The sequence below is a fragment of the Balaenoptera physalus genome (genome assembly GCF_965194825.1).
Source record: "Balaenoptera physalus genome assembly, chromosome: 10".
NCBI classification, from domain to species: domain Eukaryota; kingdom Metazoa; phylum Chordata; class Mammalia; order Artiodactyla; family Balaenopteridae; genus Balaenoptera; species Balaenoptera physalus.
This window is the reverse complement of record NC_138889.1, coordinates 108,431,502-108,458,087: the sequence shown is the minus strand read 5'-3', so window position 1 is coordinate 108,458,087 and position 26,586 is coordinate 108,431,502. Positions and strand designations below refer to the sequence as shown.

General features: G+C 49.8%; 1 protein-coding gene across 1 annotated transcript; it reads right to left on the bottom strand.

Annotated features, from left to right (window-relative positions):
- Nucleotides 1-14,692: 14,692 nt before the first annotated feature.
- Nucleotides 14,693-26,494, bottom strand: LOC309668437 (uncharacterized protein C11orf86 homolog). The gene is made up of 2 exons (XM_082478276.1): nucleotides 17,492-26,494; nucleotides 14,693-16,928 (listed from the first exon to the last, which is right to left on the bottom strand). Exons 1-2 carry the CDS (start codon nucleotides 18,059-18,061, stop codon nucleotides 16,830-16,832), a joined length of 669 nt encoding a protein of 222 aa, XP_082334402.1. The 5' UTR covers nucleotides 18,062-26,494; the 3' UTR covers nucleotides 14,693-16,829.
- Between the last annotated feature and the right edge of the window lie 92 nt (nucleotides 26,495-26,586).

Genomic DNA, 26,586 nt, shown 5'->3' with positions numbered 1-26,586 from the left:
CCTCTTGCACTGTTGGTGGGAATGTAAATTGATACAGCCACTATGGAGAACAGTATGGAGGTTCCTTTAAAAACTAAAAATAGAATTACCACATGATCCAGCAATCCCACTACTGGGCATATACCCAGAGAAAACCATAATTCAAAAAGACACATGCACCCCAGTGTTCATTGCAGCACTATTTACAATAGCCAGGTCATGGAAGCAACCTAAATGCCCAACGACAGACGAATGGATAAAGAAGATGTGGTACATATATACAATGGAATATTACTCAGCCATCAAAAGGAACGAAATTGGATCATTTGTTGAGACGTGGATGGATCTAGAGACTGTCATACAGAGTGAAGTAAGTCAGAAAGAGAAAAACAAATATCGTATATTAACACATGTATGTGGAACCTAGAAAAATGGTACAGATGAACCAGTTTGTAGGGCAGAAATTGAGACACAGCTGTAGAGACAAACGTATGGACATCAAGAGGGGAAGCCGCGGGGGGCTGGGAATGGTGGTGTGATGAACTGGGTGATTGGGATTGACATGTATACACTGATGTGTATAAAATTGATGACTAATAAGAACCTGCTGTATAAAAAAAATAAATTAAAATTCAAAAATTAAAATAAAAAGGAAAGAAAGGAAGGAAGGAAGGGAGAAAGAAAGAGAGAAAGAAGAGAGAAAGAAAGAAAAGACTTCCCTGGTGGCGCAGTGGTTAAGAATCTGCCTGCCAATGCAGGGGACACAGGTTTGAGCTCCGGTCCAGGAAGATCCCACATGCTGCAGAGCAACTAAGCCCATGTGCCACAACTACTGAAGCCTGCACGCCTAGAGCCCGTGCTCCACAACAAGAGAAGCCACCACAATGAGAAGCCCATGCACTGCAACAAAGAGTAGCTCCCAATCCCCACAACTAGAGAAAGCCCGCACGCAGCAATGAAGACCCAACGCAGCCAAAAATAAATAAAATAAAATAAATAAATTAAAAGATCTCCTTGTTAAAAAAAAACTTTATGAAAGAAAAAAAGAAAAGAAAAGAAAGAAGAAATGTGGCCAAGAACAAACACTAGCAGGTGGCAGAGGTGGGATTCAAACAAATGAGTAACAAGTGGTAATAATAATAAGTAATGAGTTGATGAATGAACAGATGAATAAAAGAACTGAAAGGAGGAGAAAAATCAAATAAAGAAGGATGTCCTCAGGATTGGGGAGGAAGTGCTCCCCCTCACATATGAAGAGAAACCTTTGATCCAAATCTTTTAATAAAGAAATATATTCTTCCTTCTCCCGCTCCCTCTTATTACTGCCTCCCACTCAGGAACTGAGAACTGGCATGTAAAAATAGCAAACCTGAAGGAGTGTGAAGGAAGTGCTCAGCAGAGCACCCCACCAGGAACTCCACTCTCCTACCATGTCATCCACTTCCGATTTCTTGCTCATCCTTCAGGGCCCAGTTTATTTCCCCCTCCTCTGTGAAGCCTTTGCCAACCCCCAGCAAGTAACAGAAACCCAAGGAAACTAGCTGAAGCAAAAGAGGGGGATTTATCCAAAAGATCCAGTGTTTCAAGCCATCCCAGGACATCAATGCAGCCAGATGTCCATGAAGGACAAGGATCAAGGACGGAGAGACTATTAGGAGCCCTAATGGCTCCCTGCCTGTGGCTCAGCTTCCTTCTTCCTTTTCTGCGGTCCCCCGTTACGGGGGAGAACGGCCACCCACACCCACGCAGTTAACATCATCTTTAGAATTTCAATCTGTGCCACATTCTCAGGGAAGAGCTCTGATTGGCTGGTGTGGATCAGGTGATCAGCCCTGCTCCAATCCCCTTGGTCAGGAGTGCTGTCACGTGGTACAAATATGGCGACTGGAGGCCTGCCCTCAGAGAATGAGGGGAGAAGCAAGGCACCCAAAAGGTGTCTCTGCTGCCTGCTCATTCATCACCCTCACTCTTCCTGTGGAATTAATCTCTCTCTGCCTGTGCTTACTGCTCTTCCTTCACAATTCCATTTAAGCTCTGATCGCGTTCTTCCGCTTGCTGTCTGAATTGAATTGGTGCGTGTGTGCCTATCCTTGTGCACAAGCCCACAGGAGGGCTCCAGCTTGCAGTATAGACTGACCCTCGACCCCTGTGTTACTTTAAGGCCTCCATCCTCAACCTCTCCTGAAGGCCAGCTTCATGGGTGTACAGCCTGCGCGTGGTTTAATGCTCTGCTTTTGCCCTCTTGAAATTCTCAATAATTTTTGAATAAAGAGTCCAGCATTTTCATTTTGCACAGGGCCCTGCCAATCATGTAGCTGGTCCTGCCTCTCTCCTTGCCCCACCTCGAGCTCTTCCTCCCAACCTAAGTCTCCTTGGGCTGTCATAATAAAATACCACAGACTGGGTGGCTTACACAACAGAAATTGATTTTGTCATATGTCTGGAGGTTAGAAGTTCAAATCAAAGTGCTGGCAGAGTTGGTTTCTGGTGAGATTCCTCTTTCTGGCTTGTAGAGGGCTGCCTTCTTGCTGTGTCCTTAATGGCCTTTTCCCTCTGTGTGCCTGTGGAGAGAGAGTGCATTCTGGTGTCTTCCTCTTCTTATAAGGATGCCAGCCGATCTGATTTGGGCCCATCCTAGTGACCTCATTTAACCTTAATTACCTCCCCAAAGGCCCTACCTCTAAATACAGTCACACTGCGGGGGAGAGGGGTGGCTTAGGGCTTTGACATAGGACTTGCGGCGGTGGTGGGGGACACAGTCCAGTCCATAACACTGACCTCCTTGGATCCTAGCCCCTTTGCTTGCACCCCAAGCACAGCCTCATGCCTGCTCCTTGGATTTGCCTGGTGACACTCTCCCTTGGAGCTGACCTCTAGTTTTCCTCCTTAGTGATGGCCTGCTTTGTCTTGGCTTCCTCACCCTGGGCAGCACCATGCCCTACCCAGTCTACTCCTGACCTTGTCTGTTACAGTCCTTTAGGGCCAGGGGACCCCCCACCCCAGGTCTGGAGGAGGGTGGGGCCAGTCTCCTCCATGGCGTGGGAAGCACTCACACCCTTCAGGGACTTTGTCAGCTGCCTGGATGGTGCTTTCTTGCTTGCCTAACTCATACTCAACCTTCAGAATTTGCCAAGAGCCCTCCCCTTCTTGCATGCCATTTCTGCCCACCTTCCACTACCCCCATGGCTGGGGTCTTATTTTACCCCATTAGTGTTCCCATGATACCACATCACAATGGCCAATTTCATACCTATCGGTTCCGCTGGTGCCTTTGTCATCATCTTCACCCTGGTGCCTCACACAGAGTTGGCACAGAGCAGGCACAATAAATGATAAGCCCCTATTGAAGGTGAGGCTTAGGCTTGTCACCTTTGATCCTTTTCCCCAGACCCTTTCTTTTTTTTTTTTTTAATATTTATTTACTTATTTGGCTGTGCTGGGTCTTAGCTGCAGCTCATGGGGTCTTCGTTGAGGCATGTGGGATCTAGTTCCCTGACCAGGGATCAAACCCAGGCCCCCTGCATTGGGAGTGCGGAGTCTTAGCCACTGGACCACCAGGGAAGTCCCTCCCCAGACCCTTTCTGATTGTACCCAGAAGGTGTGCAGGGAGGATTGTCTGCAGGGACAGAGAGGGAGTTGGCCACTTCTAGGCCAGATGAAAAAATAATCTGTTGGTTTCTTTTTTTTTTTAAAGACACCAATTGTACTTGAACATTTGTTATTATTATTATATTTTTATTTATTTATTTATTTTTGGCTGTGTTGGATCTTCGTTTCTGTGCGAGAGCTTTCTCTAGTTGTGGCAAGCGGGGGCCACTCTTCATCGCGGTGCACGGGCCTCTCACTATCGCGGCCTCTCTTGTTGCAGAGCACAGGCTCCAGACGCGCAGGCTCAGTAGCTGTGGCTCATGGGCCCAGTTGCTCCGCGGCATGTGGGATCTTCCCAAACCAGGTCTCGAACCCGTGTTCCCTGCATTAGCAGGCAGATTCTCAACCACTGTGCCACCAGGGAAGCCCTGTTGGTTTCTTAATCATATGGCTTTTAAAAACTAGAGCCATCAAAGGCCCCAGATAACCTCACGTACTTTGGTCCTTTTTACTTTCTATTTGCAGTCATGATAGCCCTTAGGAAATATATTCACTAAGTTTTTTTTAAATTATGGAAGCCATACAGTTATATCCTCACTGTACAAAAATCAAACAAATGGCTGTAGTTTAAGATTTGAAACACAAAAATTGGTATGGAAAAACTGCAACTCTTTCTAAATCTGTAATAAACATGATGACCCAAAACCTATGGGATGCAGCAAAAGCAGTTCTAAGAGGGAAATTTATAGCAATACAATCAAGAAACAAGGAAACAAGAAAAATACAGGAAACAAAAACTGTAAAAAAACACAAACACATGGAGTCTAAATCTGTAGTAACTGAACTCAGCTCCCTAGCCCACAATTCTGCTCAATAGCAGCAAAATCCCTAATATTGCCAATTAACCACTGGGCACTTTCCATTTACACTTAGACTTTATAATCTTTGAGAAAGTTTTTCTTATATTTTTGACCTTGGCTAACAGTAGGAAATCCACTGCACTTTAAAACCCAGTGCGACATTTAATCAATAATCAGGGAGCAAAAGTTTCATAAAATAAAACTTAATTTGATACTCTCTGATATTTTCTATCCTGTTTCTATTTTCTATTCTATTCTGCGATGCTTTATTTGATTCTATTCTGTGGTGTCCACTCAGTGAATTTCAAGAACCACTGATGGGTCATAAGCCAGTTTCTTTCCCTGCCCCTTTTCTTCTGCTTCTAGTGTTACCTGAAAACTGGATTTGCCTCTTGGTGGGTGTTGAGCCAAAAGACACAACCAAGCCAAAGATCAGGAGAAGGAAGGATTTACCACTTGCAGCAAGTAATGAGAACATGGGGAATCTTTCCCAAAGTAGTGTTGCCCTGAACAGCAAAATTGGGGAAGTTTTAAGCTAAGGTATATGCATATTCATGAAGGGGCTTGAGTGGCATATGCATATTCATGAAAGGGCTTGAATAGAGAATTCAACACAGAATTGGGGCAAAGGTTGACAGAGTCCAAGCTTTAGTGGATTGTTGAAAGGTCAACATCTTCATTCCTTAGGTTCCAACCAGTTTGGTGTCTGGGGTCTTAGCATGTAATTCCTATAGAACAACTCAGAGATGTCCAGTGTCCTTGAAACACTGGATCTTTTTGATAAATCCCCCTCTTTTGCTTCAGCTAGTTTCCTTGGATTTCTGTTACTTACTGGGGGTTGGCAAAGGCTTCACAGAGGAGGGGGAAATGAGCTGGGCCCTGAAGGATGAGCAAGAAATCGGGAGTGGATGACATGGAGGAGAGTGGAGTTCCTGGTGGGGTGTTTTGCTGAGCGCTTCCTTCACACTCCTTCAGGTTTGCTATTTTTATATGAGAAGATACATGTGTATCAGGTTGTTCTTTTTTTTTAAATTAAAGTCTAGTTGATTTATAATGTGTTAATTTCTGCTGTACAGCAAAGTGATTCAGTTATACGTACATATACACGGAAACCCCCTGCCTCTTTCCACTAAGGAAAACTTTTTGTTCTGAGTGCTCCAAGGCCTGCAGCACTTTATTTCTCAACAAACCTCTTCTTCCTCAGAAAGCCCCACAATAGAAAGCTCCTACGGGGAGAAACTTGTTTTGTTTCTGTTCTGAATTTTGAAAAGTCTAATTTGAAACCCAAAGCTGAGCAATAACTTCTTTGTTCCCCTGCATCCGCCCTCCCAGGAACCAGTGGTGGTGGTGGTGTGGCTGGAGGGCAGAGTAAAATGAAAGAAAAAACAATAACAACTGCAGAATCAAAATAATACTCTTCTACACAGATGCAGTGAAAACCCCCCTCCCCCCTTCCCCACGCTGCCCTCTGAAAGTAAGCACCTCTATCAGGTGTTTGTTTATACATTCCTGTATACATATATGCACACAACTTTGTGTGTGTACATATATATTCTGCTGTTATTTTTGTCATTTAGAACCAGCCTGCCTGGATTCAAATCATCACTCTGCTATTTACTACGTGTGCAACCTTGGGAAAATTACTTAACCTCTCTGTGACTCAGTTTTCTCAACTGTAAAATGGGAACAACAATAGTGATTAACCCAGAGTAGCAAAGACTACATTTATTTTATTATTATTATTTAAAAATTAATTTATTAATTTATTTATTTTTGGCTGCATTGGGTCTTCATTGCTGCGCACGGGCTTTCTCTAGTTGTGGCAAGCGGGAGCTCAGTAGTTGTGGTGCACGGGCTTAGTTGCTCCACGGCATGTGGGATCTTCCCGGACCAGGGCTCGAACCCGTGTCCCCTGCATTGGCAGGTGGATTCTTAACCACTGTGCCACCAGGGAATCCCAAAGATTACATTTAGAGAGAGGCTAGCACGTGATGAGCTCTACAGTGTTAGCACTGTGATTTATTGCAGAATATTCCATTGTGTGGGCACATCATAGTCTCCTATTGAAAGACCAAGGTTGTTTTCAGGTTTCATTATTACAAATAATGTTGCAATGAACACACTGGGCATGTGCATTTTTCTTTTAAAAGTTACAGCCCAATTGTCTCCTCCAATGATTGTACCAGTTTATGCTCCTGCCAACACTACCTATTTTTCCTACACTGTCATCAATACTGGACACCATCAGTTTGTTAGGTGAGAGGATGACGTGGTATTTAGCAGACTTCTCCACTGTCAGCTTACTTTTTATTCCCCCATCCCTTGCCAGTGAACTGTGTGTACGGTGCCTGTGGTTATATAGCGAGCACTCCTGGAACACTTAGCCTGTGCTAAGAGTTTCTGCGGGTCGCTTCCCCAGTTTCTGAGGACAACCTGTAATGTTGGTCCCCCTTATTGTCTCCATTTCGTAGATCAGAAAGCAGAATCCTCCTGCGATGAGCCACACCAGAGCCAGCAAGTGGCAGAGTAAGGATTCCTTTCTGGTCTGTCTGACCCTGCATGTAACTGCTTAGATGTAGAAACTGAGGTCCAGAAAATGGACGTTTCTCTGAGTGCACCCAGCACGTCCGTGGCTCTGCCCAGGCCCTCGCACAGCCAAGCCACCTCTGACCCCACCAAGTCAGCAGCTGTTTCTCACCCACCATGGCCTGCCCTGGCCCCAGCCCCGCCCCAAGCTGCCCACTCCAGACCATCCTCCAGTTTGTGTCCTTTGGCCACTGTGGCTTCTAGCATGCCTGGGGAAGGGACCCAGACTTCCCAGCAACTAAACACCGCCCACAGATTTCCAAATATACAGATAAGTGTTCCCTCCCGCCTCGGCCAGGACTGTCTGGAACTCCACACATTCGGCCCTTCTTCCGCTCCTCCTGGTGTCGGGTTCTGGGTCTGAGTCCTCAGTGGAACAGCACGTGTCCTCCACTGTATGGGGGAGGGGAAGCCTGCACCGCGGGCCATCACTGTCATCAACAGTAGCAGAGTAACTAACAGCCACATCCCGGTTTGGATACACTTTTCCAGTGTTCACATTTTACGAAACAATTGTGAACAGAGTCTCCCCAAACAACTTGGACAACAGTGTCTTTGTCACCAGACAGAGCCCTTTTGGGAGTCATCTAACGAGGTCGTCACCAGCACCCCACACCCCAGCCTCACATCCAGGGGGGTGAATCAGGGTCCAGAGCTGTTCAGGTATGTTAGCCATCTCCACGTGGTCACCACTTACAGAGAGGATTGCTTTTCAAAAATTTGATTAGGAAGAATTTTGAACATATACAAAATTAGGCAGAATGCCCACCCTCACCCAGTCCCCATCACCCAGCTTTTGCAGTTATCAGCTCAGGACCGATCTTGCTTCATCTTCATTCCTGTCTGTTTCCCTCACCTTTAAAACACATGTTGTATCATTTCATCCACAAAAGGTAAGAGTAATCTAAAAGATGAAGAGTCTTTTATTAATACAACTATAATAACATTTTCACCCCTAAGAAAGGAATAGATCTCTCATATCATCCAAAATCTGGTCAATATTCAAAGTTCCAGATACTTTATAAATCTTTTCTTTTTTTTTATAGTTTGAATTAGTATCTAAATAGGGTTAATACACTGTGATTGGTTAATATGTCAGGTTTCTTTTACTCTGGAATTTCCCCCTCCATCTCTCTCTTTTTCTTTTTCTTTGCAATTTATTTTGTTGAAAAAACCTTGGCTGTTTTATCTGTAGGGATCACTGCAGTCTAGAACTTGCTGATTGCTGCCCCATGGTGTAGTTCAGCATGATTCTCCATCCCCAGGGGCTCTTATAAATTGGGAGTTGCATCTAGAACTGCAGCTGATAAATGCAGGCTTGACTTTTTTGGGCAAGAATATTTCATAAGTGGTACTGTTTCTCCCATCTGGAGGCATATACTGTCTGGTTGCTTCTCCTTTTATGATGCTATCATGTTGCTTAATTTTTTTAAAACTCTTATTTTGAAAAAAAACTTCAAACCTATGGAAAGTCACAAGGATAGTGCAATGAACTCTCATTGATTTACCAGTTTTTGCCACATTTGCTTTATCATTCACGCTCTTTTCATATATAGATATATTTTTCTAAGTCATTTGAGAATGGGTTTCAAACATCAAGCCCCGGGGCTTCCCTGGTGGCACAGTGGTTGAGAATCTGCCTGCCAATGCAGGGGGACACGGGTTTGAGCCCTGGTCCGGGAAGATCCCACATGCCGCGGAGCAACTAGGCCCATGAGCCACAACTACTGAGCCTGCGCGTCTGGAGCCTGTGCTCCGCAGCAAGAGAGGCCGCGATAGTGAGAGGCCCGCGCACCGCGATGAAGAGTGGCCCCCGCTTGCCGCAACTAGAGAAAGCCCTCGCACAGAAACGAAGACCCAACACAGCAAAAATAAATAAATAAATAAACATCAACCCCCTTCACCCTTAAATATTTCAGGGTGAACCTGCTAAGAACTCTTTTCCATAACCATCTAAAAGAAAAACCGTTCTTCTATTTTCACAGTACTTCTGACACAATGTGTGGGGTTTTCCCTCACACTAAACAATTCTCCAGCTCTTCAGACATCAACTTGGTGTCCTTCAATTCACTTCTGACATTAATTTCCCAGGGTTAGCATAAACCCCACAGGTTAAGGGCTCAGTCCCACAAGACTGCTCCCACTTCGGACACCAGTCATAAGTTGCCGGTTGGCACCTGTGCTTTTGGTCAACCAGCTATAAATTAGGGGTTCCCAGACCCTCGCCTCAAGTTTGATAATTTGCTAGCAAGAACACAGGGAAATATTTATCTTTACCAGTTTATTATAAAGGATACAGATGAATAGCCAAATGGAAGAGATGCATAGGGCAAAGTATACAGAAGGGCCGGAAGCTTCCATGCCCTCTCTGGGAGTGTCACCGTCCTAGCACCTCGATGTGTTCACCAACCCAGAAATTCTCTGAACCCCATTGTTTAGGGTTTTTGTGAAGGTTCCATTAAGTAGGCATGCCTGATTAAATCACTGACCTTTGGTGATGGAACTCAATCTCCAGCCCCTCTCGCCTCCCCAGATATCAGGAAGTGGGGTTGAAAGTTCCAACCCTCTAATCACCTGATTGGTTCCTCTGGCAACCAGTTGCCATCCTCCCAGCATCCCCTTATTACATAAACTCAGGTATGGTTGAAAGCGGCTTATTACAAATAACAAAAGATGCTCCTATCACCTCTCTCACTAAGGAAATTCCGAGGGTTTTAGGAGCTCTGTGCCAGGAACTAGGGACAGAGACCAAATATATATTTCTTATGCCACACTATCAAATTCAGGAAATGTTACAGTGATGACATTCTATTATCCAATATCTGGATCATACTCCAAATTTGCCAATTATCCTGTGTTGCTTTTTAAAATGACTTTAAAAGACTTATTTCCGGGAATTCCCTGGCAGTCCAGTGGTTAGGACTCTGCACTTTCACTGCCGAGGGCCCGGGTTCAATCCCTGGTCAAAAGAGACTTATTTCCAAATGTCTAACCCTTTCAGCCATGGGGTCGTATCCTCAGAAATAATTTATAAATCTATATTAAATTTATTTTTATTTCATTTTTACTATCAAAGCAATAAATGTACTTCGTTTAAAACACAGAAAAGTCTAGGGACTTCCCTGGTGGTGCAGTTGTTAAGAATCCGCCTGCCAATGCAGGGGACACGGGTTCAATCCTTGGTCCGGGAAGATCCCACATGTCGCGTAGCAACTAAGCCCTCGCGCCACAACTCCTGAGACCGCGTGCCGCAACTACTGAAGCTTGCGTGCCTAGAGCCCATGCTCCGCAATAAGAGAGGCCACCTCAATGAGAAGCCCGAGCACCACAACGAAGAGTAGCCCCCGCTCACTGCAACTAGAGGAAGCCCACGCAGCAATGAAGACCGAGCACAGCCAAAAATAAATAAAATTTAAAAAATAAATAAATAAAATGGTCTAAACTTATGAAGAAACTAACATTCCTTTGCTTTCTTCCACTCCATCCCCATGGCAGCCCCCAGTGGCTTCAGCCCAGAGGTGTTTCCTCTGGGATTTACCTCCGTGTTTCTAGATAATACGCTTTCATTGCAATTCTTGGTTTTTCAAATGTGGACGTTATCTGTTGGCTTCTACTACGAAAGATCACGATGTAGCCCTCCTTGATCACCCCTCACCCACCCTCCCAATATAGTTATTAGTACCTCATGAGTTCTGGTTAGATATTCATTGGTTACATTGTTTTGACTATGTAAATACTATTCACAGTTGAGCCACTCCCTCCCCACACCCCCGACCCTGAGACTCTCACTTGTAACGTGGGAACACAGTGGATCTGCTCCCCTCCCAGTGGGCACCCCCATCCTCCGTGCTGGAGTGGTCACAGGGAATCTCTCTAAGCTACCTCTCTCCCTCCTCTACGGAGAAGCCTGTCACGGCTCACTGGCGATCCTTGGGTGAAGTGCCATCCCGGGTCCTTTGAGCCCTGTCCCTTGTCTATCTGTCTGTCCTCACCTCCCCCACGCCCATTTTTTCCCCAGCAAAACTGAGTTATGCCTCGATCTCCAAACGCTCCAGCTGGTCCACGTCTCCATGCCCCAGACGTGCCACTCCCTCTGCCTGGCACGCCCTCCCCAACCCTTCCATGGGGTGAACCACACTCAGCTCTGCTGTCCGCTCCTCAGGAAGCCTTCTGTGATGCCCACCTTCCAAGAGCTAACCTTGCCCTTCTCTGGGCACTTCTGCTCCCTGGCCAGCTCTGGAGTACTGGATTATCAACAGGGCTGTCACCCCAGGGGGCCTGGAGGGCTATGCACGTCGTCCTTTCTGAAGTTCTCAGCGGAGCAGGGCTCTGACTGAGACCTGCTGAGTGTTGGTTGAATTGACTGCTTGTGCCTGGAGCTCAGAGAAGGGAGACAGGGCCTGGCAGCCGGTAGGGGCAGGGAGGGTTCAGTGACAGCCACGGTAGTGGGTGGAGTAGGGTGAGGAGAGAGGCCTTTCTCCCACACCCAATCCACCATTGGCACTAAAAGAGACCACCTCCTGGGAGGCCCCAGGGCAGCCGTCTGGTCTGAGGCTGGGCCCACTTTCCTGGATCCTGACACCTGCGACCCTGCCAAGGTCCAGCTCGGCCAAGGTGAGCTGAGAACATGGCAGGCTCTGAGGGCCAGGCTTCCCGAGGCTCTCATTGATAGGGCGCTTCCGTGGGCCGGCCCTGGGCTCAGCGCATGCGTGCTTTGGCCCATCTCATCCCTAAGACACCTAGAGCCAGGTGCTATTGTTAACACCCCCATTTCCCAGAGAAAGACTGCTGAGGCTCAGAGAAGGGTCATGCAGGGAGAACGTCCTGGAACTGGCTGCTAAGATCCCAGGGCTAAATGCTCTTAGTGCTTTCCATGCATTAACTTGGGTGAGGAGGGACCATTATTATTTCGATTGAACAGGTGAGGAAACCAAAGCACAGAGAGGTTAAGCAACTTGTCCAAGGTCACCCAGCAAGTAAGTGGCAGAACCCGGGCATTCGGCCACAGAGTTTTACTCACTTTGCTCTCAGCCTGATGGTGAGGGTGATGAGGAGGGGGGGCGATGCTGGTGCTCCCTCTCAGGACACAGCACACCTCAGTTTGCAAAGATATTGCACACCTGCCACCTCACCTGCCTTTCAGCCCAGAGAAGACACAGAGATCACGGCCCCCATTTTGCAGAGGAGAAAATGAAAACCAGAGGAGGGTAACGACTGGCGCAAGGTCACACAGTAAGTTAGCTGCTGGATAGGGGCTTAGGTCCCAGGTTTGATACCCAGGCCTGGGCCGGCCCTGGCCCCCTGACTGGCTGGACCCACTGAGTTTGGTGACCCTGAGGAAGGGGGTTTGGAGCACACAGGGCAGGTGGGCAGAGAGTTCTGAGCGGGGAGGCAGGAGCTCTGGAGGGGAGCCCAAGTCTTGCCTCCGGCTTGCTGTGGGAGCCTCACTTTCCTCATCTGCACAATAAATGGCCTGAATCTGTTGGACTCTGAGGGCCCTTCCAGCCTGAATTCACAAGGTGCCTGGGGACACAGTGTTCCCTGCTCGCCCCTTTGCTTTCCCCATTAGTGCAGCCGAGCGGCCCCATTTCCCCTGCAGGATATTTTTTTCCACCTGTTCGCAGCCTCTTCCCATCTGGCATGGCTGCAGGCCTCAGGAAGCTGGGGAAGATGTCCAGCCAAGCCCAGAGCATCACACTGGTTCGGGAATCGGCACCTCCTGTTCAATCTGCCTCACCACGCTGCCCAGTGAGCACTTACTTGTTCTGTTTTGTAGCAGAGCAGCCTGTCATCTGTCTGTCTGTCTGTCTGTGACCCTCTCCAGCAGGACCGTGAGCTCCATGAGGGCAGAGGTCACATCGAGATATCAGAGCTTGATAAGCAGTGAGCCTCCCAGCTCTGGAAGCATGCACAGAGAGGCTGCGTGTGGCAGGGACGTGGAGCAGGAGAGAGAATGGAGCTGGGAGTGGGGGTGAAGGGAATCAGGCCCCTCCAGCTCTGGGCCCTGAGACCCCCACGAGCAGTCCTTGAGACCCCACGGCCCAGGAGAGGACTGGGAGGCTCTGCCCTCTGTGGGCAGTGGAAAGAGAACACGGAAGCATGAAACGGACTCATCAAGGATGTCTTTATGGGAACTGTGGCAGACACTGGCCTCAGGGTGGATAGACTCAGAGCCCCCAGGGCTTTTGCTCCGTAGGAGTCCCCTCTGTGCTTGGGCCACACTGACCGCCAACATGAGGAGGCCTCGGTGGGGAGCCACATCCCCCCACAAGTGTCCACGCTACCAGCCGTGTCCTCTGGGGTCTGCTTGCTGATGGGCTGCCACACCATAAGAGTGAAGTCTTCCGTGCTGACAAAACCAGGACGGGCAAAGCTTGGAGAGTACACTTCGGGGGAGGGGGACCGTTTGCTGAGCCAAGGGCATCTGCTGCATTCTCGCCCATCCGAATGGTCTGCACCTCCAGATGCACCGCGTTCCCTCTGGCCTCAAGGCCTTTGCCCAGGCCCCTCCCTCACCTGAAACACTCATCTCTTCCCCTGGCCAGGCTAACTCCTACTCATCCTTGAGGTCTCTGTTTCAGTAATTCAACAACTGCTTCCTGGGCACTGACAATGAGGCAGACACTGTCCCAGGTGAGCTGTTGGCAGTGAGTGAATCGTCCTGCCCTCTCAGAGTTTCCACACGATGCTGATGTGGGATGAGTTGCAATAGGCTTGTGGCTATAACGAGTAGCCCCCAAATCAATGGCTTAACCCAATGAAGGTCTATTTTGCACGCATATCACAGTCCAAATGGGTGGCAGGGGGGCTCTGCTTCAGTGCCACTGCCATCCCCTAGCCTTGGATAGGGTCCCCGTGGACCCTCTGCATCAGGCCGGCTGGTGAGGGAAGAGGGGGAGCATGGAGGGTTGGGCAGGGAGGCTTCACGCCTTGGCTTGGAGGAGCAGGCATGCCACTTCCACCCACTTTCTCCTGGTGCGAGCTTGGCCGCAAACACACTGTCTGAATGTCCTGGGGCTGCTGTAACAATTCCCGAAACTTGGTAGCTTGAAACAACAGAAGTGTATTCTCTCATGGTTCCGGAGGCCAGAAGTCTGAAATCAAGGTGCTGGCAGGGCCGTGCTCCCTCTGCAGCTTCCAGGGGAGGGTCCTTCCTTCCTCTCCTAGCTTCTAGGTGCTGTCAGCAATCCTTAGCACCCTGGGCTTATGGCCGCATCACTCCAATCTCTGGCCCTGACTTCACATCGCCTTCTCCTCTGTGTCTTTCCCTTTTTGTGTCCCTCTTATCAGGATACTTGTTTTTTTTGTTTTTGTTTTTTTAAATGAAATGTGATAAGAGTTACGATGATCACTGGAGGGGAATGTAGATTGAGAGAGCATTTCTTTTTTTTAAAATGTATTTATTTATTTTTGGCTGTGTTGGGTCTTCGTTTCTGTGCGAGGGCTTTCTCCAGTTGCGGAGAGTGGGGGCCACTCTTCATCGCGGTGCGTGGGCCTCTCACTGTCGCGGCCTCTCTTGTTGCGGAGCACAGGCTCCAGACGCGCAGGCTCAGTAGTTGTGGCTCACGGGTTTAGTTGCTCCGTGGCATGTGGGATCTTCCCAGACCAGGGCTTGAACCCATGTCCCCTGCATTGGCAGGCAGATTCTCAACCACTGTGCCACCAGAGAAGCCCAGGATACTTGTTATTGGATTTAGCCCCCTGATCATCCAAGATGATTTTCTCATCTCAAGATCCTTAATAATTATATCTTGCAAAGGCTTTTTTCCAAATAAGGTAAAATTCATAGGTTCTGGGGATTAGAACATGGACCTATCTGTTTGGGTGCCACCTTCCAACCTTAGCAGGACCACCTGGACTCCTTCACACGGCAGCCGGCTTCCAGAAGGGCAGAAACAGAAGCTATTGGTACAAAGTCTCCGAAGGCCTAGGCCCAGAAGTCCCAGAACATTATTTCTACTGCGTTCTATTGGTCAGAGCAGGTTTCAGGGCTTACCCAGATTCAAGGGAAAGTAGAACACATAGAATACCCCTCTTGTTGGGAGGTGTGGCAACGGCAATGCCAAAGGGCACGCTCCCTGGGAGGGATGGTTGCTGCTGTCTTTGGAAACAACCTAACAGAGTGTGTGTGTTTTGGCGAAGGCCTCTGCTAGGGGCCCCGGAGACGTGCTCCCTGATGATGGGGTTGCTGACGACGCTGTGGTGGGAAATGCTCCACCCGCGTGGAGCTCAGCCATCAACTGGATGACCCTGGGCCAGTCCCTCATTCACTCAACAACTACCTACTATGTGCCAGGCCCCGAGCAAGGCACCGGGGTCCCAGTGGTGAGCAAGCCAGGTCCCTGTGGAACTTTCCATCCTGTGGATGACAAAAGCTTATAACTGGACACACTTGTCACAGAGTGTGACAAGTAGAAGGAGACCAGCAAGGAGATAGGCTGGAGAATCCCTGGGGACAAAAGAAGCCAGGATGAGCCTGGAGGGCAGAGACGCAGAGGATGACCCCTCCTGGGCCTCAGTTTCGTCCTCTGGACATCAAGAGGGTTTGTCAGAGCCATGGACTCAAACTATGTTCCCTGGAGTCCTAGCATCTCCCAGAGGCACCCCAGGGGCTACTGCAGGGGATACTGCAGAGGGGGCTGAGCAGGGGGCATCTAAAGTTTGTGACTAATTGGGTTGGAAGCTTTCAGGGATCTCCCACAGTCTAGGTGCCAAGCCTGACGTTCCGGTCTTGTCCTGGTCTCATCCCGGTGACTGTCTGGGACAAAATTTTCCCAGGACCCCTCCTGTTCCTGAATGGCTCTGCCAGGGTTCTGGGCTCTGGGGAAATAGGGAACCTCCCCTTTGTCTATTGGGCCCTCAGGTTCCCCTACCACCCCAGAACAGACCCTCCACCGGGATGCTTGCAGCTGCTCCCTTACCTTTGACCTTGGGTCTGCTTGATCTGGGAGAGCCCCAGGGACCCCAAACGAGGTGCCAGTGTCTCTCAAAGAGCTCAGGCTCTTTGGGATCACACCCTCCCCTCTGTGTGGCCCTGGGTGGGCCCCTTGCCCTCTCTGATCCTCTGGGTAAGTCCTGCCTCATGGGGGCGAGCACAAAGGCAAGGAGCTGGTGAGATCCAGGCCCTCTGACGCTGGCTTGAGGTCAGCACAGGGAGAATCAGAGAAGTGGCAGGAGAGGCCCAGCCTCCTGGGGACCTGCCCCTGGTGCTTCTGCCCCATCATCTGGGAAGCTCTGGACCTCACCTGCCCCCAGGGGGTTGGGAGAGGACTGGGGGCAAGTTAGTCAGTAGGAAAATCATTTACTTCAGTTCAGCAACCTTTATTCCTGTGTTCAACGCAGTGTTGGGCATTGGGTAGGGGCGGGGCCAGAGATGCCAAAGAAAGTAATCCCCTCCCGCCTCTGGGCCTCAGCTTTCCTCTCTTTCGCACAGGGAGGGAAGGCTTCCTCGGCTTCCTTCCTCGGGAGACTGTGAGGACAGTGACACACGATACACGACAATACACGACAAGACGTAGTCCTTGCCCTGGGGATGGGCTCACCCTCTGGGAGGGAGGCCCATGCCCCGCCCACCACTAGCAGCTGGCAAGAAGGGTGGCTGGGGCCCCGTGACCAGGTGATGCGCCAGAGGCTCTCAGCCACGGGTCTGGCTTCACTGAGCTCTGTCCTGGTGACAGAGGCCTCAACGGGCCACGTAAGGAAGGGGAACAGTCCACGTAGAGGGGGTCACTCCATTCACAGTCCAGAGGGCCACAAAGAGGTAGGTCGTGCCATCTCATCCAGGTGCAGCGAGGACGCCCACCGCTGCTAGCATCCTTAGCTGGTGGTGCCCAGCGAGGGCTGTGGGGAGGCCGACTGGCTCAGGGTCACGTTGGGGAAGCTGGTGACAAAGCTCTCCCACCTTCTCCTTATCTTCTGCAAGACAGAAGGGGGCGAGATCAGGGCCCAGGTCTCCGGACTGGGTGGTGGGCTTCAGGTGCTGTTCCACCTACAACCATGAGGTGGTGGTAGACCCCAGAGACAGAAGCACAGCTCACTAGCCACCCTTCCTCCTAGAGGAAGCCCGCAGCTCCCACCCCAGGGGGGCCTATCACCCCCTTTTCCGGGGGAGAGGGGAGCACAAGATGTAACCCTGGGGAAGTTGTACTGGCTGATCTCTTGCCTCCAGCAAAATCCACCCATCCAGCAAGCTGACAGATTGATCATCTCGGAACAGCTCTGACCATATCACCCACCTGTCCTAAAACCTTCCCTGACTCCCCAGTGCCTATGGGATAAAACCCAAAGGCCTTCAGGCCCCCCTGAAATACAGTTCTTGGATCTCTCTCTCTCCAGCCCCTTCCCCAGACAGCTCTGTTATCTTTTTGATCTACAGCCCCATACATTTCTGCCTCTGAGCCTTTGCTGCCCTGGGTCCCTCTCCTGGGGACCTCCCCCTCCCCTCTAGCACTCCTCCATCCACCAACCCTCAGCCAAACCTGTTGATACTGCCTCAGCCACCGCTGGCTGCCTTCTTGCTGAGCTTGGATCAGCTGCTCTGTGTCCCCCAGGCTCCCTGGCAGTTGCTCCTGCCCGGGGGCGTCCAGCCTTTCTGGGCCTCCGTCTGAGGACGTGGACTTCTCACGCTCCTGTCTGAGGCTCAGCGCCCGGCGCAGTCGGCCTGCCAGGGGCCTCCCCCAGGGCTCCTGGAGCTTGCTATAGGAGGGCCGTGGTCCTCGCAAGGACTGGCTGCGTAGCCCTGTCCCCATGGTTCTGGAGGCTGCAGGCGCGGGACTGCTCCAGCCCCTTGGCGAGTCCCTGGCCTTCTGAGATGGCCTGGTGCCTCCACCCACCTGACAGGAGCTCACTTGGGGACAAAGGTTGGTGCTGCTGAGGTGGCCATTGTAAACCAAAGGGCGGGTGGAGAGGCGGTGTTGTGGGTGACTCAGGGATGCTTGACCTCGGTGGCCTGCCCTCCTCTTCCTCCTCCAGGCAGCCTTCCCTGACCACCCCACCCCAAAGATCTTGCCCTCCCCTGAACTCCTGTAGTCCTGGCTGTCCAGACTCATTTCGTTGACAGAACAGATGGCTCAACAGCAAAACAGAGACAGGCTTTTAAGAAACAGGACAGCTCCAACCTAGAACGGTCAAATTCACAGAGACAGAAAGGAGCATGGTGGTTGCCAGGGCCTGGGGGGAATGGCAAGTTGTTTAATGGCTATAGAGTTTCAGTTTTGCAAGGTGAGAAACTTCTGGAGGTTGGTTGTACAACAATGTGAACGTATATAACGCTATTGAATTGTACATGTAAAAATGGCTAAGATGGTACATTTTATGTTTCTGTATATTTTTTGCTACAATTGGAAATTTAAAAAAAGAAAGAAAGACAAAAGAAACAGGATAGTTCTAGGCTGGAAATTAGGAGACTTGGGGTTTTTCCAGGCCTAGCTCTGCCCCTAATTTTCCAGCACAGAACAGGGTTAAGCGCTCAGGCTCTGAGGACCAGCTGCTCCTGGGTAAACCTCGGTTCCATCCCCTGCAGCTACGTGACGTTGGGCGCCTTCTCGCTTGGTTTCCTCGTCTGTAACAGAGACAGATAACTCACGTGTTGTCGTGAGGACTAAATGTGATGATGCTATGTCCAGCAAAGGGCTTGGCATGCAGCAAGCGCTCAGTACAAGTGAGTTGGTGGTATTCAGTATTTGAGGCAAATCCTTTCTCCTCTTGGTCAGTCTTCTCGTCTGTAAAATGGGTTGTTGTGACCATCAAATGAAATCATGAATGTGGATGCCTCTAAAGGCAAGACTACCGGCAGCAGCTCTTTCTCCCAAGTCAGTGGAAAGAGAAAGGTACTTGGGCTGGGCCAGCCGATCCTCAGAATCCTAGAATTTGAGAGTTGAAAGGGAGCTCACACATCTGGGCCACACTGCTTTTTGTTTTAACCACTATTTTTTGAGCTTTTTTCTTTTTTTTACTGGTTCTGGAGCTAATTCCTCCCTATATTTCATTTAAACCTCGTGATAGTCCTATGAGGTGTGCCTCGTTATCCTCATTTTATAGATCCCCATTTTGCAGATGGGGCAAACTGAAGCTCAGAGAGATTAAGCATGCCCAGCAAGCGGCAGAGCTGGGACTCCCGCCCCGGTCAGACTGGCTTTAGAGCCCGTGTTTCAACCACTCTGCTCTCCTGTCCTGGTGTTGGTGGCAGAGGCGGGACTTGGAAGCTGGGTGTCCTGCTTCCTCTGTGTCTGGTGCGGCACAGGGTGCCCTGTCTGGGGTCAGGGAAGTGCTGACTGCAACTCTTGGCTCACCCCACACTCCTCTGCGCCTGGTCTTGCTTTTTTTCCTCTCTCAGAATTTCTAGGCCTTCCTTGGGTTCAGGATCTCTTAATATCTGTCAGGCTCACCTCCCAGCCAGAGGAGCCAAGGCAGGACCAGTGTGAAGAGGAGAATGGAGAAAAGGGACCCTGACCCTCTGCCCCAGGCTGTCCCAGAGGAGGACTATGACCGTTATTCCAACCCTGACCACACGTTTACATGCCTGACCCATGTGCCAACCCTGACCTTGGTTAAAAAGCAACAAAACCATTACACAATCTTCAACGCCTTCACTCCAGCACAGTTAACTCAAATCCTCACTCCCATCCAAGTCTGAGCTGGGAAGAGCTTGCTGATGACTCACAGGCCTCTGAGATGTGTCAGGGTGAATCACTCGCTCTTGTGTCACGCCTGTAGCTGCCCAATACCCTCTTGCCAAGCGTGTAATCTTACAACAATTTCCCAAATCCGTAGATCCGTGGAGGACCAGGAGAAAATATGTGTTCTTTTCCTTCCCTCCCGACTGCCTCCCTGCCTTTGTCACCGGTGTGGGGGCGGGGGGTTCTTACCTTTCCAGACCCTGCTGGGTGACAGCTCCCCTGGAAGCCTGCCCAACCCCTCAGCCTGGGTTAGGGAGGCAGTCCCCTGTCCAGCCCACCCAATACACACAGTAGCAGCAGTCACCCCAGGATGCCTTTCCCCGCCACACCGGGTGTCCCTTGATGGCTAGGACAACATCTCTTTCATCTCTGTCCCCAGGACATGACATAGTAAATGCTTGGGCTTAAATATTGGAGACTATTACGTGTCTATTGCTGTGTAACAGAATACCCCAAAACTTAGTGGCTTAAAGCAGCACTAATGTATGACCTCACAGTTTCTGCGGGTCTGGGATCCAGGTACAGCTTAACGGGGGCCTCTGGCTCAGGGTCCCTTGCAGGCTTCAATCAGGAGGCTGTTAGTCACCTCCAGGTTTGACTGGGGGTGGATCTGCTTCCAAGGTTGTTGGCAGGACCTGCTTCCTCGCAGGTTGTTGCAGTGAGGGTCTCAGTTTCTTGTTGATTGTTGGCTGTTCCCAAGGGCAACTCACATCATGGGGGTTGGCTTCAGTTGGAGCCGGCAAGAGAAAGTGTGAGAGATGGCAGGCGGGCAGAAGCCAGAGTCTTTGGGGAACTTAACCTCAGAAGTGACCTCCCATCACTTTTGCCATCACTGTTCCTCCAAGGCGAGTCACCAGGTCCAGTCAGCACCCAAGGGAGGGGACCCACAAGGGCATGAACACCAGGAGGCAGGATCTTTGCGGGTCATCGCGGAGGCAGCTTACCCGTGAGACCTGGGTGCCAACCCCATCAGACTGCCTGAGCCGAAAGCCTTGCACGTTTATGGGACACCTACGTGCTTTGAGTGAGCAGCTTAACCTCATATGCCTACAGTTACTCCGCTATAATGTGGGGACAATATTTTATTTCATCAAATCTAAGACGGCATCAATAGAAAGATAACATTATTTTATACACCAGTAAGAAAGAATATCCACTGCCCATTCATTGGAAGATGCAGCCCCATTTCAGAGCTTGAAGTGTGGGGGGAAAATGTACGTCTTAAAATTAATGAAACACACAGTGTTTATTTCCCAACGTGATCTGAGACTTAAATGCCTGGTACCATTTAAGGTTGTTGTGAGGCTTAGATATACGGAAGGCTGCAAACTGGGGCAGGCTGCCCAGATGTTCCATTTATTTATTTATTTATTCATTCATTCATTTATTTATTTATGGCTGCATTGGGTCTCCATTGCTGTGCGCAGGCTTTCTCTAGTTGTGGCGAGCGGGGGCTACTCTTCGTTGCAGTGCACAGGCTTCTCATTGCAGTGGCTGCTTAGTAGTTGTGGCGCACGGGCTTAGTTGCTCTGCGGCATGTGGGATCTTCCCGGACCAGGGCTCGAACCTGTGTGCCCTACGTTGGCAGGCGGATTCTTAACCACTGCTCCACCAGGGAAGCCCCAGATGTTCCTTTTTATTAGTGAGCCAATGAAATTAATCCACACCTACACACTGTGGGCAAGATCTTGTTTTGATGATGTCTAGCCTAGAAGTGAGGCCAAGGGGAGCAGGATAGAATCTCCACCCCCAGAAAAGTAGGGATTCTCATGTACATCAAGCAAGGCACCTTAAAACAGACACCAAGTGCTGAGGGTGCACGGAAGAGAACGGGAGACCCCCATCTGTCTTGGGGGTGGTTAGCATCTGGGCAGGCTCCCTGGAGGAGGTGGTGTTGGAGCCCAGCATTGAGGGCAGGGAGGATTGTTGCAGTAGAGATAGAAGTAGGATCCTGTGGGTGACCAAAGCCTGGGAACACAAAGGGTCGCCCTTGGGTGGGAGAAAAATCTGGAAAGGCAGACTGGAGCCTGCTCTTCCTTCCAGAGCCCGGAAGAGGAATCTGAGCTTGGGAGACAAGGGAGATGGGGTGTGCCCTCCACTCCAGGAGCCTTACCTCTGTGATTGCATTTCACCCTCACACTCTCTGGAGCTTAGCCCCATTTTTAAGATGAAATAACAGAAGCTCAGAGAGGTGAAGCAACTTGCCCAAGGAGACACAGTCAGTAGTGGGCCTTGAATGCAGCCCCACAGAGTCAGGCCAGCAAACAGAGTCCTCAGCAAATGAGTGTTCCACCCCCCAGCCCCCACTCCTCACCCCGGTCTTCATGCACCCTACACGATGATCAGACAGAACCATTAGCCTAAGGTTAATGCACTAGAGTTTTCCTTGAAAATATGATGCCCACCAGCAATGAGGCAAGGGGCTCATGTGTGTGTGCGTTTCAACTAGTAATTTATCTCTTTGCCTGAGCAGCTCTTATAATACAGTGCATTTTGGGGGAACTAGTTCTTTTACTTCAGAACAATGATCCATTGTTTTGGTTTTCATTTCCCAAAGGAAGCTAGAACGCCAGGTTCAGCAAGAGATTTTGGTCAACTTATCACTTGGAGGAATCAAACAAAGGGAACAATAAATAGTAATAATGCTATTGATTATAAGAGCTCCCACGTTCTGAGCACTCAGGCTGTGCCAGGCGTTGTGCTTAGGGCTTCCTGTATTCGGTCCTGATAGCACTCTGAGGACTCAGGGGAGGATTGTTCTCAGTTTAGACAAAGCGTGTATCAGTAATTGCAGGGTCCCAGAGCTGGCAATACAGATGCTCTTGCATTTTTTTCGAATATGCAGGACCTGATGACTATCAGTGTTGGGTCTGCCCCTTCTCCTGTCTGAGCCTATTTCCTCATCTGTAAAATGGGCCTGAGCGGGTCTAGCCAGGGTGCCCCAAAGTTTCCTTTGTTAAAAAAACACCAGTCCCTGGGCCCCATCAAAATCCCTTGCATATACAGGTCTGGGCAGGGCCCTGAAAAGCTGTCTGTACAATCACATCCAAGGAGATCTGTCTCTTGTGGGAAATCTTGGAAACATAATTGCTCAAGGCCCTTCCACCTCTGAGGACTGTGATCGTAGGACTCAAATTTCAAACCAAAGCTCTTCCTTTGAAATCTGAATTCTAAACATTCTTGTCTTCTCTTTCACAACAGGGTGGCCAGTGGAGCAGAAAGAGCACAGCCTGGGGGTCAGTGGACTGGAGGTCCAGTTCCAGCTCTGCCCCTGACTAGCTATGTGATCCAGAGAGGAAGTCATTTCCTTTCTCTGAGCCTCAGTGTCCACACCTGAAAAATGGGTACAGCATACCTGCCCAGGGATGTTGGGAGGTCCAGAGGAGCTATGGCTCAGAGCTGGGAGGAGGATCTTACCCTCCTCTGCCTCAACCTGTGGGCAGAGGCCTTGATATGGACCTGGGGAAGTGCTGAGACTGTGATCTGGTAGACGAAGGCCCACTTTGGCAGGTGGAAGTTCTGACCGACTTGTAGAGATGCCATGATGGGATGGGCTTGTGTACGGAGGAGTCACCCGAAAAGCCTGGGTGGAGTGGCCTGGACCCCTCGAGGATGTGGGGGGAGGGAAACATATCAAAAAGAGCAGAAGAGCTACTCCTGAACCATCCCCACCCCATCACACACTGTGAGGGTTCCCTGCTGCTTAGAACGGAGACACAACCCCAGCCTGCGGACAAGGGCTGTCGTGGCCATTCTTCAGTCAGTGAGTGGGTGTGTTCATCACAGCCTAGTGCTCTGCCCTGTGTTTCCATCAATAAGGGTTTATCCTGAGGTCTCACCAGCAGTTAGGCTATCTGCGGCTCAGCTTGAACTGCCAGAATTTTTTTTTTTTTATAGAGTTATTATTATTTGCTATTTTTTTTAAATTTATTTATTTAATTTTGGCTGTGTTGGGTCTTCGCTTTTGTGCAAGGGCTTTCTCTAGTTGCGGCAAGCGGGGGCCACTCTTCATCGCGGTGCGCGGGCCTCTCACTATCGCGGCCTCTCTTGTTGCGGAGCACAGGCTCCAGACGCGCAGGCTCAGTAGTTGTGGCTCACGGGCCTAGTTGCTCCACGGCATGTGGGATCTTCCCAGACCAGGGCTCGAACCCGTGTCCCCCTGCATTGGCAGGCAGATTCTCAACCACTGCGCCACCAGGGAAGCCCCAGAATTTTGTTAATTAAAAAAAAAAGTGATTTTTCTTGTGTCATCTCAGGACAGGGGATCTGGGAAATCTAGGTTGTCCTTGTGAGATCCTCAGGGCAAACCTGGCCTTCCGAATTGTAAACACAAGAGTGGTGGGCTGTTTCCGGGTTTATAGTGAGGGCTACAGTTTGAGGGTTCATGGCTTTGTCTGCGAGTCCCCATCCACCCAGACGCTTCTGCTTACCCAAGCCTTCTCAGTGCCAACTGCTCTTGGCCTTCCCCACAGCTCCCTCTCAGGCTGCACTTCCTGAACTTACTAGCAAGCTGTCCTCACTGACCCTCTCCATGCCTTGACCCCATGATGCCCTCCCCCAGCTTTGCTCGGGCCATGTATGGGATCCTTTTTTACCAATATATTCACCTGATTAACTCTTGATTTATGCATGTATGTATGTATGTATATATGTATGTATGTATCTATCTATCGACTTTCCCTTCTCCAGGAAGCCCTCCAAGCCCCCTCTCATGGGGTAAGGGACCCCTCCTTGGACTCCCATAGCACTCTGGACATTATCTCTAGCACAGCACCACACTGTTTTGAAGTGGAGTGCTTTGAGGTCTATGTACCCTCACTGGTCTGGGAGCAGCTTGGGTATGGGGAAAATACCTCGTTTTCATCGTATCTCTATTGGGTGCTGCTGAAGTGGCTGCAGAGTGAAGGGATCACATTTGTCCCCACCACCCCATTTTCCTTCCTGGCCCAGTTGACACCTCCCTCCTCTGAATTTACTCCTCCCTATCCGATCGTGCCTGCTTCTCTTTAACTTTCCCCTTCCCCTTAAATGTGGTACCCTGCAGACTCCTCTCTCTATTGGACTCCGCTCAGCTTCTGGGGCAGTCCCATCCACTCCATAGCTTCGACCACTAAGTGTGGGCTGATGACTCCCATTCCTTCATTTGCCAACTATATATTAAGCATCTACCACGTGCCAAACTCAACTTTTGGAGAGGTGATGTTCAACTGTGGGGAAGGGACAGGAGTACAGAAGATAAACAAACAAAAACCAAGAACTTTCCAAAAAGTGACAGTTACTAAGAAGCAATAAGGCAGACGTACTCCCAGCCTAACAGGAGCCCTGAGCTGCTCTGCAGCTGCCCCTGGGCCACTCCCTCCCGACAGAGCCCTGCTGCCCAGACTATGACCCTCCCGGCTGGCCCTCCACAGGCTGGTCTCAGCCTGTCTGTCCCGCCTCCCCTTCCCTTGCATCTCCCAGAAACTCAGCCAAGCTTCCCAACCTTCCAGGGCCTCAAGAGTCAATTTCACAAGTTGGGGCCTGTTTAAAAAAAAAAAAATTAATTAAATATAAAGATTCCTGGGCCCCACCCCATGAATCAGAATCCACAGGGGCCTGAGGTCCGGGAATCCATTTTGTTTTTAAAGAGCCCCAGGGGATTCCTCTCATCAGGGAAGTCTGGGTAATAACTTCTCTAGGCATCTCTGTGGGTCTCAACGCTGACCCACATTAGAACCATTTGGAGAGCTTGTAAAACTAGCAATGCAATGCAGTGCAATGCAGGGGATTCCATTCGCCAGAGACAGACTTAAGTGGTATTCTGCTGATGATTCTAAGACCTCTGAGTTGGTGGTTAATATGTGTAAGAACCATGGGGGAGGCGTGGGGCTCAGGAATCTGTGTTTCCCATCAGCACCTTGTCCCAAGGAGATTCTGTCACTAGTATTACAGAAGCCCACGCTGAGAAATGCCTTTTCTAGCCACCCTGGACTCCTCGTCGCAGCTTTTTCTTGGGCAGTTTTCTCTGTCTGGGGTGGAATACCCCTCCCAACTTTGTCCTCCTGGAGGACTCAGCCTTGAGGTAGGACAGAGCCTGGATGGAGAGATGTCTTGTTTCCTAGTCAAACTTCAACTAATTTATGTGCCTGAGCTAATTGTCCAAAATCCATACTACTTTTGTTCACAGCAGCCCATCTTTTAGTTCTCAGTTAGTTTCTTTGTTCAGACCTCCACCTGGTGGTGTTGACATGGGATTCACCTGAACCAGCGTGGAGCCACCTGCCCTCTGCTCCAGACTCAGGATTTCACAGGGACCAGCCAGGACTGAGCCGATGTTCCCCGAAAACTGGGTTTGCCTCTTGGTGGGTGTTGAGCCAAAAGATACAACCAAGCCAGAGATCAGGAGAAGGAAGGATTTATTACTTGCAGCAAGTAAGGAGAACACCGGGGATTTTTTCCAAAACAGTGTCTCCCCAAACAGCAAAATTGGGGCAGTTTTAAGCTAAAGGTATATGCATGTTCATGAAGGGGCTTGAGCGGAGAACACAGCATAGAACTGGGGCAAAGGTTGACAGAGTTAGGTTCCAGTGGACCTGGTGGTTGAGCACCTTGGTGGGGGAAGGTGTTAAGTTCTGCAAAATAGCTCAAGAAAGTGCTTCAGGCCAATCTTTATCATTGAAACAGAACTGGAAGTTTACAACTGATTTATTATCTTTGCTATTGTTATTTCTCTTACCTGATAACAGTGTTTGTTCCCTTAAGATCATTATTAGTGAGACCTGTTCAGGGCAAGAATTATGGTCAGGTGAGCTCTATGATGTGATGGCAGAGGCTATTTTTTTTCACCTCCGTCTCCGGCATAGCACCAGGCCCATAGTAGGTGCTCAAGGGATGCTTGTTAATTGAATGAATACCTG

Bases quoted from the DNA above. Each gene is read 5' to 3' on its own strand.
- LOC309668437 (XM_082478276.1), bottom strand. From the start codon at position 18,061: ATGAGTCTGGACAGCCAGGACTACAGGAGTTCAGGGGAGGGCAAGATC. The intron at 16,929-17,491 runs GTTTGGCTGAGG...TCTGTCTTGCAG, and splicing joins GGCTGAGGCAGTATCAACAG to AAGATAAGGAGAAGGTGGGA.